The 12,155-nt window shown below is 38.2% G+C and overlaps 3 protein-coding genes across 3 annotated transcripts; 2 read left to right on the forward strand and 1 right to left on the reverse strand.

Moving 5' to 3' along the window:
• Positions 1 to 1,287: 1,287 nt before the first annotated feature.
• On the reverse strand, positions 1,288 to 2,079 carry LOC116020244. Its single transcript, XM_031260728.1, has one exon. It carries the CDS (start codon positions 2,077 to 2,079, stop codon positions 1,288 to 1,290), a length of 792 nt encoding a protein of 263 aa, XP_031116588.1.
• Positions 2,080 to 8,045: 5,966 nt separating this feature from the next.
• LOC116020245 lies at positions 8,046 to 10,546 on the forward strand. Its single transcript, XM_031260729.1, has 8 exons — positions 8,046 to 8,139; positions 8,750 to 8,754; positions 9,129 to 9,229; positions 9,380 to 9,668; positions 9,764 to 9,845; positions 9,913 to 9,990; positions 10,086 to 10,140; positions 10,366 to 10,546. The coding sequence occupies exons 1-8, from the start codon at positions 8,046 to 8,048 to the stop codon at positions 10,544 to 10,546; spliced, it is 885 nt and encodes a 294-aa protein (XP_031116589.1).
• A 280-nt stretch (positions 10,547 to 10,826) lies between these two features.
• LOC116020246 lies at positions 10,827 to 11,930 on the forward strand. Its single transcript, XM_031260730.1, has 2 exons — positions 10,827 to 11,191; positions 11,303 to 11,930. The coding sequence occupies exons 1-2, from the start codon at positions 10,827 to 10,829 to the stop codon at positions 11,928 to 11,930; spliced, it is 993 nt and encodes a 330-aa protein (XP_031116590.1).
• The last annotated feature ends 225 nt before the right edge of the window (positions 11,931 to 12,155 follow it).

The following is a 12,155-nucleotide window of genomic DNA, read 5'->3' on the forward strand; positions in this document are numbered from 1 at the left end:
TAGCCTCGGAAGGCGTCCATAAAGCTTAATAGGTCACAACCGACTGTTTCATCGACCAGTTGATCGATCCTTGGCAATGGGAAAGGATCCTTTGGACAAGCCTGATTGAGATCCGTATAATCGACACACATTCGCCAGGCAGGAGGTTTCAGCACAAGTACTACGTTGGCGAGCCAATCAGGGTATTTCACTTCGCGAATGTGTCGTGCAGCCATCAAAGTTTCCACTTCCTTCTTAACAAATTCCCTCCGATCGGCCGAGAGATATCTTTTCTTCTGGATTATCGGCCTGTGATCAGGATTGACAGCCAGTCGGTGGCAAATGACTAATCGATCGACTCCTAGCATATCTTCGGGTCCCCAGGTTCACCTTTTGATATTTTCGCAACTCCTGGATTATCTCCTGTTTGACTTTCTCAATCAAGCCGACTCCAATCTTTACCCGTCTTTCAGGGTGCAAAGGATCAATCTCTACTTCTTCCAACTCGACTGCCGGCTCTAGTCGGTCGAGGGATTTGAGCTATTCTGTTTGGCTCGTAATGGCGTGAACCCTCATGTCTTTCTTATTGATTTGCCGGCAGGATTGCAGGTAACAATCCCGTGCCGCCTTTTGATCACAACGGGCGACCCCTATCCCGTTTGGGGTTCAGAACTTCAAGCAGAGGTGCTCAAGGGAAATAAGAGCTCCCAGATCCTCCAGACCAGGTCGGCCCAGGATCATGTTGTGAGAATAGGATAGGTCTACCACCACAAACTCCATTTCTATGCTTCGGAGGTTCAGATATGTACCAATCTCGACTGGTAGGCGAATGGACCCTTCCGACTCGACCGAGTCCCCAGTGAAACCGGCCAAGGGTGTCTTTACATGTATCAGCTTATTACGCTATATCCCCAACCTTTCAAATACTTCCAGATATAAGACATTCACACTACTCCCGATGTCCACTAAGACTTTCCGGACTACCGTGCCATGGACGTCCATAGCGATAACCAATGCATCCCGATGAGGATGTTGGCTTCTAGGTAGGTCCTCATCCGTAAATAAGATGGGTTCTCAGCATACCTTTTTTAAGCTATCGTCCCGTCCGTAGATGGTCCCCACGTATAATTGTCGGGCCCAGGCCTTTCGTGAACTTGACGAATCTCTGCCTTCCGATCCACCCACAATCATATTAATAACGGGCTTATACTTCCAGTTAGTCTATTAATAACGGGCTTATGCTTCCAGTTAGTCTCCTCTTCCTCAGAGGCGGGTTGTTTTCCTCGATCGGATCGTGATTTCGGCTTCTCAGACCGTGGGTACCGCCTCCATTGGTTGGGCGGAGGCGGGGCACCCTTCTGTACTAACGCCTCTATCTCCTTTTTTTAGGTAAGAGCATTCGTTCGTAGTGTGTGTGGTTGATCGATGATATCGGCAGTACTTAGAGGAGACTCCCCCTGGGGGCAAAACCTCAGGTTGATCTCCGGGTTTCAGAGGTGGAGGGGGAGGTAAGGAATCCTTTACCTCATGGACAGGCTGGGCCACGGTAGGGCGATGAGGAGGCACGCCCACCCTCGCAGGACCCCGTCGTGTCTTGGTACGACTGGTACGTTCAGGTTCAGTTCGACTTCTAGACTCAGGTTGAGGTTTTGTAGAACTCGACCCAGCAGCTTCTCGTTGCCGCTTTTGCCTTACCGCCTCTTCAGTGTCTACCTGTCGACTGGCCCTCTGAATGGCTTCCACATATGTTTTTGGGCGGTCATTGTGAAGATCAATGAACAATTTCCCGGCACGAAGTGATTCCATGAAGAAGGTAATGACCACTTGCTCATCCAGTCCCTCAATGGTCTGTACCTCCTTTTGCCAACGGGCCAGGTATGTCTTCAGAGCTTCTCCCTCATCTTGATGTACTCTACTTAGATGGAGGTTGCGCTGTGGCTTGATGTTCACCGCGTAATGGGTGAGAAAGCGGTCCGCTAGATCGTTGAAACATCGGATGGAACGACTTAAGAGGGCTAAGAACCATTTTTGAGCCAACCCCTTGAGGGTCGGGAGAAAGGCTTTGCACATGAGCGGCTCTTCCACCCCCAAAACCTGCATCTTCGCCTAGTAGCTGGCCAGGTGTTCTCTCGGATCGCCCGTCCCGTCAAAAGAGGCATGTTCGGGGATTTTTATATCCGTAGGGGCCCGATATTCCATAATTTTTGTAGTAAAGGGTGAGGTAGTCAATAAATTCTCGACATAAGGTCTAACCTTTCCCTCAAATTGGTCTTGGAGGTTCTGCAACCTTTGTTCGAATCCCTCCATTTGACTCTTTCGGTACTTAGGCTCAATAGGGGATTCTGCGCTGCTCTCAGATACAGCCGGTTGCATCCGCCGCCAAGTAGCCGCGACTCGCCGCACTTGTCGGTTACCACCCGGTCGTTCTAGGTTGTTACGTTGGGCGTTTCGCAAAGGATTCCCATGCGGATCACTTAAACGGTCCATGACGGACCGAGCTGCCTCTCGACGTCTGTCGTCTTCTCGACGAAGGGCCATAGGGCGATCATTTCTCCGGTGTCCTTCTTGCTTAGAAGCTCGGAGACTCTCGGTCCTCTCGGTTACGGGACGAACCGTCTCATCCCGGCCATTTACTTCATTGTGTTCGAGTCGCCGTCTCTCTACTTCATTGATTACTTGAACGACGATTTGTTCTAACTCAGCCGGCGGTGGCCGGTCATTGGCTTTATCAGCTGCTCCATTGTCTTGCCACAATTCTCCCGAGCGTCGGGAACTCTACCGGCTCAATTGCTCCCTCAAATCTTGACCGTTCGGTTGTCCTAATTGTTCCCTCAGGTCCTGCCCATTAGAACGGCCCAGGACTTGTTCTCTTAGGTCGGGCCCGTTGGACCGACCCAACACTTGTTCTCGCAGATGTTGACTAGCGGGTCGACCCAGCTGCTCTCGCAGATCCTGGCCATTTTGGCGGCCAAGTTGTTCCCGTAAATCGTTTGAGCGAGGTCGCCCTCCGAGGCTCTCCGCTTTACTCATACTCGTTATTCAGGAGGCACATAACTTTTTGTAACGGTCCCATAGATGGCGCCAGTGATGGTTTTTCGACCTTCAGGTGATCGGCCGGCGAGCCAACACAACCGGAAAATTAAGAAATAAATAGCAAAAACGCTAGGTTCTATCTCTTAGAACTCTTTTGGCATGTTTGGTTGGCAGGAAGTGGTTTTCCATGGGAAGTGGATTCCTCAAAATCAAAGAAATTGATCTTTTCCCATGTTTGGTTGATTGGAACTTATTTTCCTTGGAAGTTCAATTCCTCATCTTTGTGGAAAACAAATTCTGTGGTAGACCCTGGTATTTTATTTTCCAAGGCTATTGGGAACAAAAGTTGACTTGGCAAGACGATTATACCCTTCTTCCTCCCTGCTTCCTTTTCTTCATTATTCTTCTCTCCTTCTTCTCGTAATTTTCTTCTTTATTCTTGCAATCTCTCCTCTATTCTTTCTTCGTTCTTCTCACCATTTTCTTCCTCCCCTATCAATATTCAACATCACAACATCACAGCTCAAACACTACTCAACAAGAAACAAGTAAAAACCTAAAAAAATTTCATATTTGAGACTTTTCACAACAACGTGTTCATCTTCATCTCAAAACCCACATATTTTTATTACACTCCTCTGACCAGTGACCACCATCTCTTCGATTCTCCCATTTTTTTCTCCTCTCTACTCGTCACTCACCAGCCTCTTCTTTAATTTCTTTGATTTTTTGCAAGTTTGCAGCAGTGGGTAGGGTTATATCTATGGATTTGGGCTGCTGGGTTAGAAATGGCTAATGGGCCATGATCGCAGATTGGCAGGCTTAGGTGCTTAACATTAATAATAATAATAATAATAATAATAATAATAATAATAGTAGTAGTAGTAGTAGGGGCATATAAGTTTTTATACACATTATTCCTTACCATTCCAAACCCAACCAAACACTGGAATTCATATTCTCAGTAATTTCTTTTCCACCAACCAAACAACGGAATTTGTTTTCCTGGTAATTTGTTTTCCATGGAATTTGAATTCCATTTCCTTTCAATATTTTCCAGCGAACCAAACGGGTCGTTTGTATTAGTCTCGCTCAAAATCAAGTGTCCCTTTCAAATGATTCGTACAACTACTTATACTAGGCCTTTGAGCCGTTACATATTGAATTCTCGAGTTAATACTGCTAATAAAAGCTCATAAAGTGCATTTAATGCACGTAATTGTGGATGCTTAAACATGGGTGTCCGCTGGGCTTCTCAGGCTCTTGACCTTGCGAATTATCTTCCAACAGTCCTTTGGCGACCGGAAGCCTCAATCGCTCGGTCTGACTCTCAACCTATACGGTCCCCTGACCGAAGGCTTTGACCTCACAGTCCTAACTTTCGGTCAGGAAACCCGGGAAGGAAGGCTGGGAGGCGAACTAGGAGAGAATGGTGCTTGTGCTATGCAGATGGGTAGAGGAAGTCAGGACGATACGATACAGAAAGTTGATGAAGGTATAGCCTTGAATGTTCAGGGCATTGATGCTTATTGGCTTAGATTCCTCCACCTAACCGAGGGCCTGAACCTTGTTATCTTCCTTTTACCTTATCCTACTCATCACCAACCTCCATCTAGTCTGCCCTAACCGAGCCGTCCATCCGGCCAGCCTTATATCCCATCATCTCCCATCCCATTTTCTCTTTCCTAATCACACTTACAAAAAAAATCTCACTATTAGAGCATCTTTATCAGCTGGGATTTTTTCCCAATTTTTTATGGGCCCCAACATCCACATCATCATCTACCATCTCACCCAATCACAAAAATCATTTCCCACATTAGTTTGAAGTTTTTTCTAAGTTTCTTGTGGACCCACCATTTTCTATTATATATTTTAATTATTTGAATGATAAATTTATAATTATAAAATTAATTAAAATAAACATACCTACATTTAATTAAAATGATAATTATAAATATTTAAATTAATTTGTGTTGTTGCTCTATTTATTTTAATCATTTTAATTTTAATTGTAAATAAATCATTTAAAAATATATGTTAAATAATTGAAATTTGTGAAAATTCTAAAATATAAAAAATAAAAAATAAAACAATAAAAAACAAACAAACTAAATGTTTTTTTTTAAAAGATGGTTGTGTGCCTGTGTCACGCAACTGCGCAAGAATTAAACAAAAAAATAAAAATAAAAACAAAGAAAGATTAAGAGCGGCGGTGATGGCGAACGCTGGCAGCAAGCGGACGTGCGGGGACCCAACACGGCGGCGACAACGGTGTTCCTCTTCCCCCTTTTTTCTCTAGCACGATCAACAACTCACCAATATCGACGGCTTCATTTATTTGGCATCCATGGCGCCCACGGGTGCAGCGGCAACGATTGACGGCGAACGGCAAGACGCCTTTCAGCGACGACAGTCGTGACCAGCTAATTCCGGTGGTGGCAGAAGTGACGGGCGAGGCGGACATTGATTGGAGAACCGATGGTCATTGCATCGTGCATATGACTGCCTCTGTTAATTTTTTATTTTTTTTACTGACAAAAACTAAGTTTTGCAGGGATAAAATTTTTCAAAAAACCCCACTACCACATCAATTAAAAACCATTGCATTGTTTTTACACTATTCCAAGAACCTCCAAATAACCACTAGTAGTGATGCTCTTATTTTACTAGTATTTTCGTCTGTGCGTTACACGGGATGGATTTGCTATAATATATTTAAAATATTTAAATTGTTATACAATTATGTAACTTATAACATCGAATATTATATAGTGCAATTGAAGAATTGAGTTTGATCGATTATGTTTTCTAATGTTATCATTTCTTGAATTTGAGCAAATATTTGCCCAATTAATAGCTAATGTGTATATATATGCATCCGGTGCTGAAACTTTAGACATTTTATATATCAATGTTTATGATTTATATTAATTGGACAAATTATCTCGTTGTTTAGCAACTCAGTTATAGAAATTATTTGTACGATATATTTTCTATGTAGATATATAGTAATTTTGTCATCTTTGTATAAAAAAGAAAACATAATATAATTGTTTTGAATTACACATTATTGAAAAAAATTTTGTAGACGACATTGGTAGTATATTATATATTGTTATTGTAAATTTTTATACTTATTTTACATCACTAATGAAGTAAATTGTCCATAATTATAGCTTTTTAGTGCTCTATTTCAGAATTACTGGAGTAAAATATCCAAGACCTTAGTACTTCATGGATTATAAGATATTTCTAAAGCAGGTATGTATAGATTAGCTCTGCTTTCTTTTAAGTGTATAGATTGCCTAACAGTTGGGCTGTATAATGTGTTAAGAGTTATAATTCTACATAAACATGTCAAACTTTGGCTCTTTAGGTTATACTTTATTTATCCTTAGGATTTTATCTATGTAATAAATTTAGTTAATTTTTTAACGTGTTTACAAATAATATGGTAATCGGATGAAAACTGTATAGCTTGGAATAATTGGATAAGCTAATTTATTTATTAACATTTTAAAAAAAATACATTTAATTCCTATATACAAAACCTACATAAAAACATACAAAAAATCTTTACAATTGTGTTCTATACAATTACAACTATCATGTTTTGTAGTGTCTATGGTTGTCAACATTTCCCAAAATACTTGTTATCCTATTACCTACGAATTCATACACAACTGAAATAAAAATTCGTAAAGCACCTAAGTAAAAACCATATATTCGTTTATCAGTATGTCTGCAAGAATATTATTTAAACATTTAACAACAAATAAAGTACAAATTGTCTAACATTTTACTTGTGATGTTGTCAAACCCAACAATTCAGTACATTCTCTCTTCGAACCTTTCACATAAAAACCCTTAGGGGGCGTTTGGTTGAGGTTATATAACTAGGGTTATATTAGGTTAGTTATATAACATTCCATTGTTTGGTTTAAGTTATTTAACATTCCTTAGGAATTATACATTGCCTCCACATCAGATTCTTTCCCTTTTCTGAGGGAATGTGATTCCCTTCTTAATCTTAGGTAATCTTATATTCCTTCGCCATTTTACACCATTTGCCCTTCACATCATCGCACTACACTCTCGGCTCTCCACTATTTCTCCGCATTTCTCCAGTCTCCACCGGTCTCCATTGCCGATTTGAAGATAACGAACCAAGAGGTAATCCCCTTTCATTTTCATTTTCAAATCTATCAATGAATCAATTTTCAATTTCAGATTCCCTTGCAGAAATGTAAACAACCTGCAATTTTCATCTTCTCCAAGTCTCAATTTAGGGTTCTTATCTTCTCAATCACACAAGTAATACTCACATCTCTCGGTTTATAATCTTCATCTTCTTCTGTATTTTTTTAGTGGTTTATATTTTTTTTAGGATTCAATTGATACGAAAACATATAGCCCCTTTTTAGAGGGCTTTCTATCTCTTTCTCTTTCTATGTCCCTTTCAAATTCAATCTACTTGCCATTTTTCTGCATATAAACCATCAACTTCTACTTTTTGCTTGTTTTTGTATTCTGTTTTGTGGTTGTAATTTGTATAAGCAAACATGAAGCTTAAAATTGTCTCACCCTTCTTGCAATGTCCTTATGTTGTTATGCCCCAAATTTCCGGTTCCTTAGTACCCACCTCATTTTCCCCGAAAAATCATGGTTTATGCTAATGATGGTAATCTGTTTGTTTGAGTTGGATGTTTTGAATAATGCTGCTATAAATGTCTGCATTATTTGGAGTTGTTGTGAATTCAATGCAGAGGTACTGATAATGATAGAATTGAATTTGTTGGATTGTTTGATTGATTTTTGTGCTGAATAAATGGAGGAAGTAGTGGGATTGCTATTGAATGAATAGCATTTAGTTGAGGTTGTTGCTGTTTAGTTTCTGGAAATATGCATTTGAATGTGATGCTGCTGAGTTTGATTGCTTCTGAGTTTATATTTCTGAAATGGAGATGAAGAAGGATGATGGATTAAATCTGAGGATGGTGTTTCTGGGCTGAATATTGAGTTTGTAGATCATGGAGTGGGAGATTAATGATCTGGGCAGTTTTGCTGCTGCAATTATGGGAATGATGCTGTGTTGGAATCCTATGATGTTTACTGGAGCTATAGGTTTGTTAGAATGAGTATAGGAATTAAGATGCATTGAAGGAGTTTGAATTTGCAGCAGGTGATTTGGAATGAAATGGAATGGAATTTAGAGGCATTAAATGGATATTCCATTTTGGATTGCGGTATGGGAATAACAGAAGTGATTCATACATTTGCATACTGGAATGACATAATAAATTGGGTGAAAGGAAATTTGAAATGGCAAAATTGATGAAGTTGGGTCCAGAATGTCGTGTGGGGGAATTGGGTGAATGAATGGCGCACAAGGTGATATGGTGATGAATTAAAAGGCTTTGTAGCTACTAGAATGAAAAAGAATGGATTTTGGGTATAGTGCATGATACTGGAATGGTGATTTAATTGAGCTGCTGGAATTATAATCATACGTATGGGATTAGAATATGGTGATTGACTGAATTGGGTTGTATGCTTATGCTGAAGTTGGAAAATAATAGTGCAAGGCTGCTGGGCTTGAATTAATGCTTAAATGAAAGGATTGAGCCAAATGGAATGGAAAGGTGGGCTATTTTATTGAAGTGGCCAAATGGGATGTAAAGGAAAATGCATGGGTTGAAATTGTTGTAAAAGCTAGGCTTTTTATAATGTCCAGAGAAGGTATGGTGGAATTCGATCACTAACAAACTCACAATGATAATGAAACTACAACATAGAAATATAATCTGTTAATAAGAAAAAATAGTCCCACTAAACTAATACATTAAAACTCTGACCTGGCTTGGAATTATCTCACCATTTAATTTTTTAAATGGTGGAATTATCTCACCATTTAATGTACTACTTATCCCTTCCATAATCTTTGTAATTTTTTAAATCATTTTTTTATGCTTCTTCAAATACAGTGCTTTGGATTTACAATTTCTTATGTGCTTCTTCCGTACTACATGCCAAGAAATTATTTTATTTTCTTAATGAAATTATTTGGAGCAATTAAATATTAGTTTAATTTGTTACACATTTCATTCTTATAGGGTGATATGGCTCGGTTGCCATTAAGGCAAAAGATGAGATTGCAAGCTGTTGTCCTCATTTTGCGCATAAAGATTATGGAAAGCATGTTTAATATGCTTATGTTTCTTGCTATGACATTAGTATTTCGAAGAAAAATGTTTAGGAGAACTATGACATATGCCGATCAAACAACATCTAGACATAATATTAGATCTTTGAATTTACAAACAATGGTCTTTGAAAGTGATATGCAATGTGTTGATAATTGTAGAATGGATGGGAGAGCATTAGCTAAATTATGTGATTTGCTAAGGACTCATGGTAATTTGAAAGATAGTAGGAATGCAACCATCGATGAGATGGTGATTTCTTTTCTTCATATAGTTGCACATAATATAAAGAATAGAGTACTTAAACGTCAAACAACTAGATCTGGTGAGACTATTAGTAGACAATTTCATGCTGTTTTAAACTCTATTTTGAGACTACACAACATGCTTCTTAGAAAACCAGAACCGATACAAGATAATTCAGTAGATGAAAGGTGGAAGTGGTTTAAGGTACCCTATACTCTTTTCAAAAAAATTAATTAATTTATTATCTAATTATAACTAAACCATTTATTAACGGATGTTTATATTTCATTGGGATTTAGGGTTGCTTGGGTGCATTAGATGGAACCTTTATAAAAGTCAATGTTGAAACAATTGACAAACCTAGGTATCGAACCAGAAAAGGTGAAATTGCCACAAATGTCTTAGGTGCTTGCACACTGGACATGCAATTCATCTAAAGTATTGCCAGGTTGGGAAGGATCTGCGACGGATAGTAGAATTTTGAGGGATGCTATTAGTAGAATGAATGGTTTAAAGGTTCCTCAAGGTAATAATTTTTTAAAATATAAATATCGTAAGATTTTAATTAATGAAAATATTACTTTAGGTATTAATAAATTTCTTAAACTGAAATATGTCTAGGAAATTACTACTTGTGTGATGCTGGATATACAAATGGGGATGGATTTTTGGCACCGTATAGAGGTTAACGGCACCACTTAAATGAATGGAGGCAAGGCTATCAACCTACAACAGCAAATGAATATTTCAACATGAAACACTCTCAAGCAAGAAATTGCATTGAGAGGTGCTTTGGCATATTAAAGGCTAGATGGGCTATCTTAAGAGACAAGTCATTTTATCCAGTTAAAACTCAATGTAGGATTATTTCTGCTTGCTGCATTCTCCACAATTTCATTAGGTCTGAAATGCCTATTGATCCTATAGAGATTGAAGTTGGTCAAAATGAGTGCAATACTTTTCAATCTGAAGAAGATGATGAAGACTTGATAAAACATTGTGAAACTAGTCGTGCTTGGACTGAATGGAGAGACAAGCTTGCACATGAGATGTTTACTACTTGGCAGGCTGAACAACATTGATCTTCTTCTAGAAATAGAACTTTTTGTTATCATTTTAGTTGTAATTGAAAAAAATTCTAAACTGAATTTTATTTGATATGTATTGCTGTATTTTTGAAGTATTCCAAATTGAATTTTATTTGATATGTATTGTTGTATTTTTGAAGTATTCTAAACTGAATTTTATTTGATATGCATTGCTGTATTTTTAAAGTCTTACAAACTGAATTTCATGCTAACTACATATTACTAGAGTATGTTTTGTATTCAATTTGTTGTTATTGTTTGGTTTTATTTTACAATGGTAATGGAAGGAAAAAATACTGCAATTAAAAGAAGAAATTCTACTACTAAGAGACAATGGATAAAACAAGAAGATGCAGCACTAGTCGATTGCCTTGTCGAAATAGCAAATGACCCTACTTTAAAGGGAGAAAATGGATTCAAGACGGGATATTTGTTGCGGCTGGAAAAGATGCTGCATCTAAGATTTTCGGGAACAAATATCAAGGCAACCCCCCACATTGAATCTAGGTATAAGCTATTGAAGAAGCATTTCCTTGCCATTCAAGAGATGCTTAACAAAGGTAGTGGATTCGGTTGGAATGATGTTGAAAAATGTGTTACTGTCAGCAAAGATGTCTTTGATGATTGGGTTAAGGTTAAGTGAATTCTAAATCATTTCTATTTGCTTACTTACATTACTTACATTGAGAAATGTGGTACAATTGCTGTTAACTAATTTATCTTTCTTTTTTATTTTATTTTATTTTATAGTCATCCTAATGCAGCTGGTTTAAGAAACAAAAAATTTCCTCACTTTGATAGCTTGATGCATGTTTGGAGAAGTGATTATGCAACAGGAACTGCTGTAGAAACTCCAGCTGATGCAGTGGAGGAAATAGAGAAAGAAAAACATGATGAAGTTGATATTACTGATGGTAATGATGAGGAATGGGAGGAAGGAAGAAGAGAAAAAGAGGTTGATCAAACTGAGTCATCTGTTTGCCCTTCTACTAAAATTAATCAAGGCAAAAAACAAGCTAGTAACAGGAAAAGGTTTAGAAGTGATGATGGATTAAATGACTTAGTAGCTGAGATGCATGAATATGTAGGTGCTTACAAGGAAGCTAATGAGCAAATCAAAGACATAGCAACATACTTTAAGAAAGAAGCTGAGAACACCGATAGAAAGATGAAGATATTTGAAGAAATCAGCAAACTTCCTGGACTTTCAAGGCAAGAAGTCATAGAAGCTGGTGAGCATATTTTAAAGGATGCGCACAAGATTGATACCTTCTTTGCTTTACCTAATGAATTTAGGAGGGATTATGTAATGAAGCAGTTGTATGAGGTCAATCCATACACACCAAGCTTTGACTTTCATGGTGGAAACGATGCATAAGAAGTACGATGAAGGTTGTTTGGGGTTTTTTTTTTACTCAATGCATGACTTTGATGGTGACATTGTTATTTTTGGGAATTGACTACCATTAGAATGGTGATATTATCTAATGTAAATGGTTTAGAAGTTAGACTTCTTTTGTGAATGAAAACTAGGGCTGCCAATTATATTTTTGGTTTAGTATTGGTAGCAATATATGTATAGAAAACATGGGACTATATGAGT

This window comes from Ipomoea triloba, chromosome 5 (genome assembly GCF_003576645.1).
Source record: "Ipomoea triloba cultivar NCNSP0323 chromosome 5, ASM357664v1".
Taxonomy (NCBI): Eukaryota; Viridiplantae; Streptophyta; class Magnoliopsida; order Solanales; family Convolvulaceae; genus Ipomoea; species Ipomoea triloba.

Excerpts from the sequence above, each read along its gene's own strand:
- LOC116020244 (XM_031260728.1), bottom strand. The coding sequence starts at position 2,079 with ATGCAGGTTTTGGGGGTGGAAGAGCCGCTCATGTGCAAAGCCTTTCTC.
- LOC116020245 (XM_031260729.1), top strand. The coding sequence starts at position 8,046 with ATGGAGTGGGAGATTAATGATCTGGGCAGTTTTGCTGCTGCAATTATG. Across the intron at positions 9,846-9,912 it reads TAGGTATCGAACCAGAAAAG|GTTGGGAAGGATCTGCGACG; the intron begins GTGAAATTGCCA and ends AAGTATTGCCAG. Across the intron at positions 10,141-10,365 it reads GGGGATGGATTTTTGGCACC|GTCTGAAATGCCTATTGATC; the intron begins GTATAGAGGTTA and ends CAATTTCATTAG.
- LOC116020246 (XM_031260730.1), top strand. The coding sequence starts at position 10,827 with ATGGTAATGGAAGGAAAAAATACTGCAATTAAAAGAAGAAATTCTACT. Across the intron at positions 11,192-11,302 it reads GATGATTGGGTTAAGGTTAA|TCATCCTAATGCAGCTGGTT; the intron begins GTGAATTCTAAA and ends TTTATTTTATAG.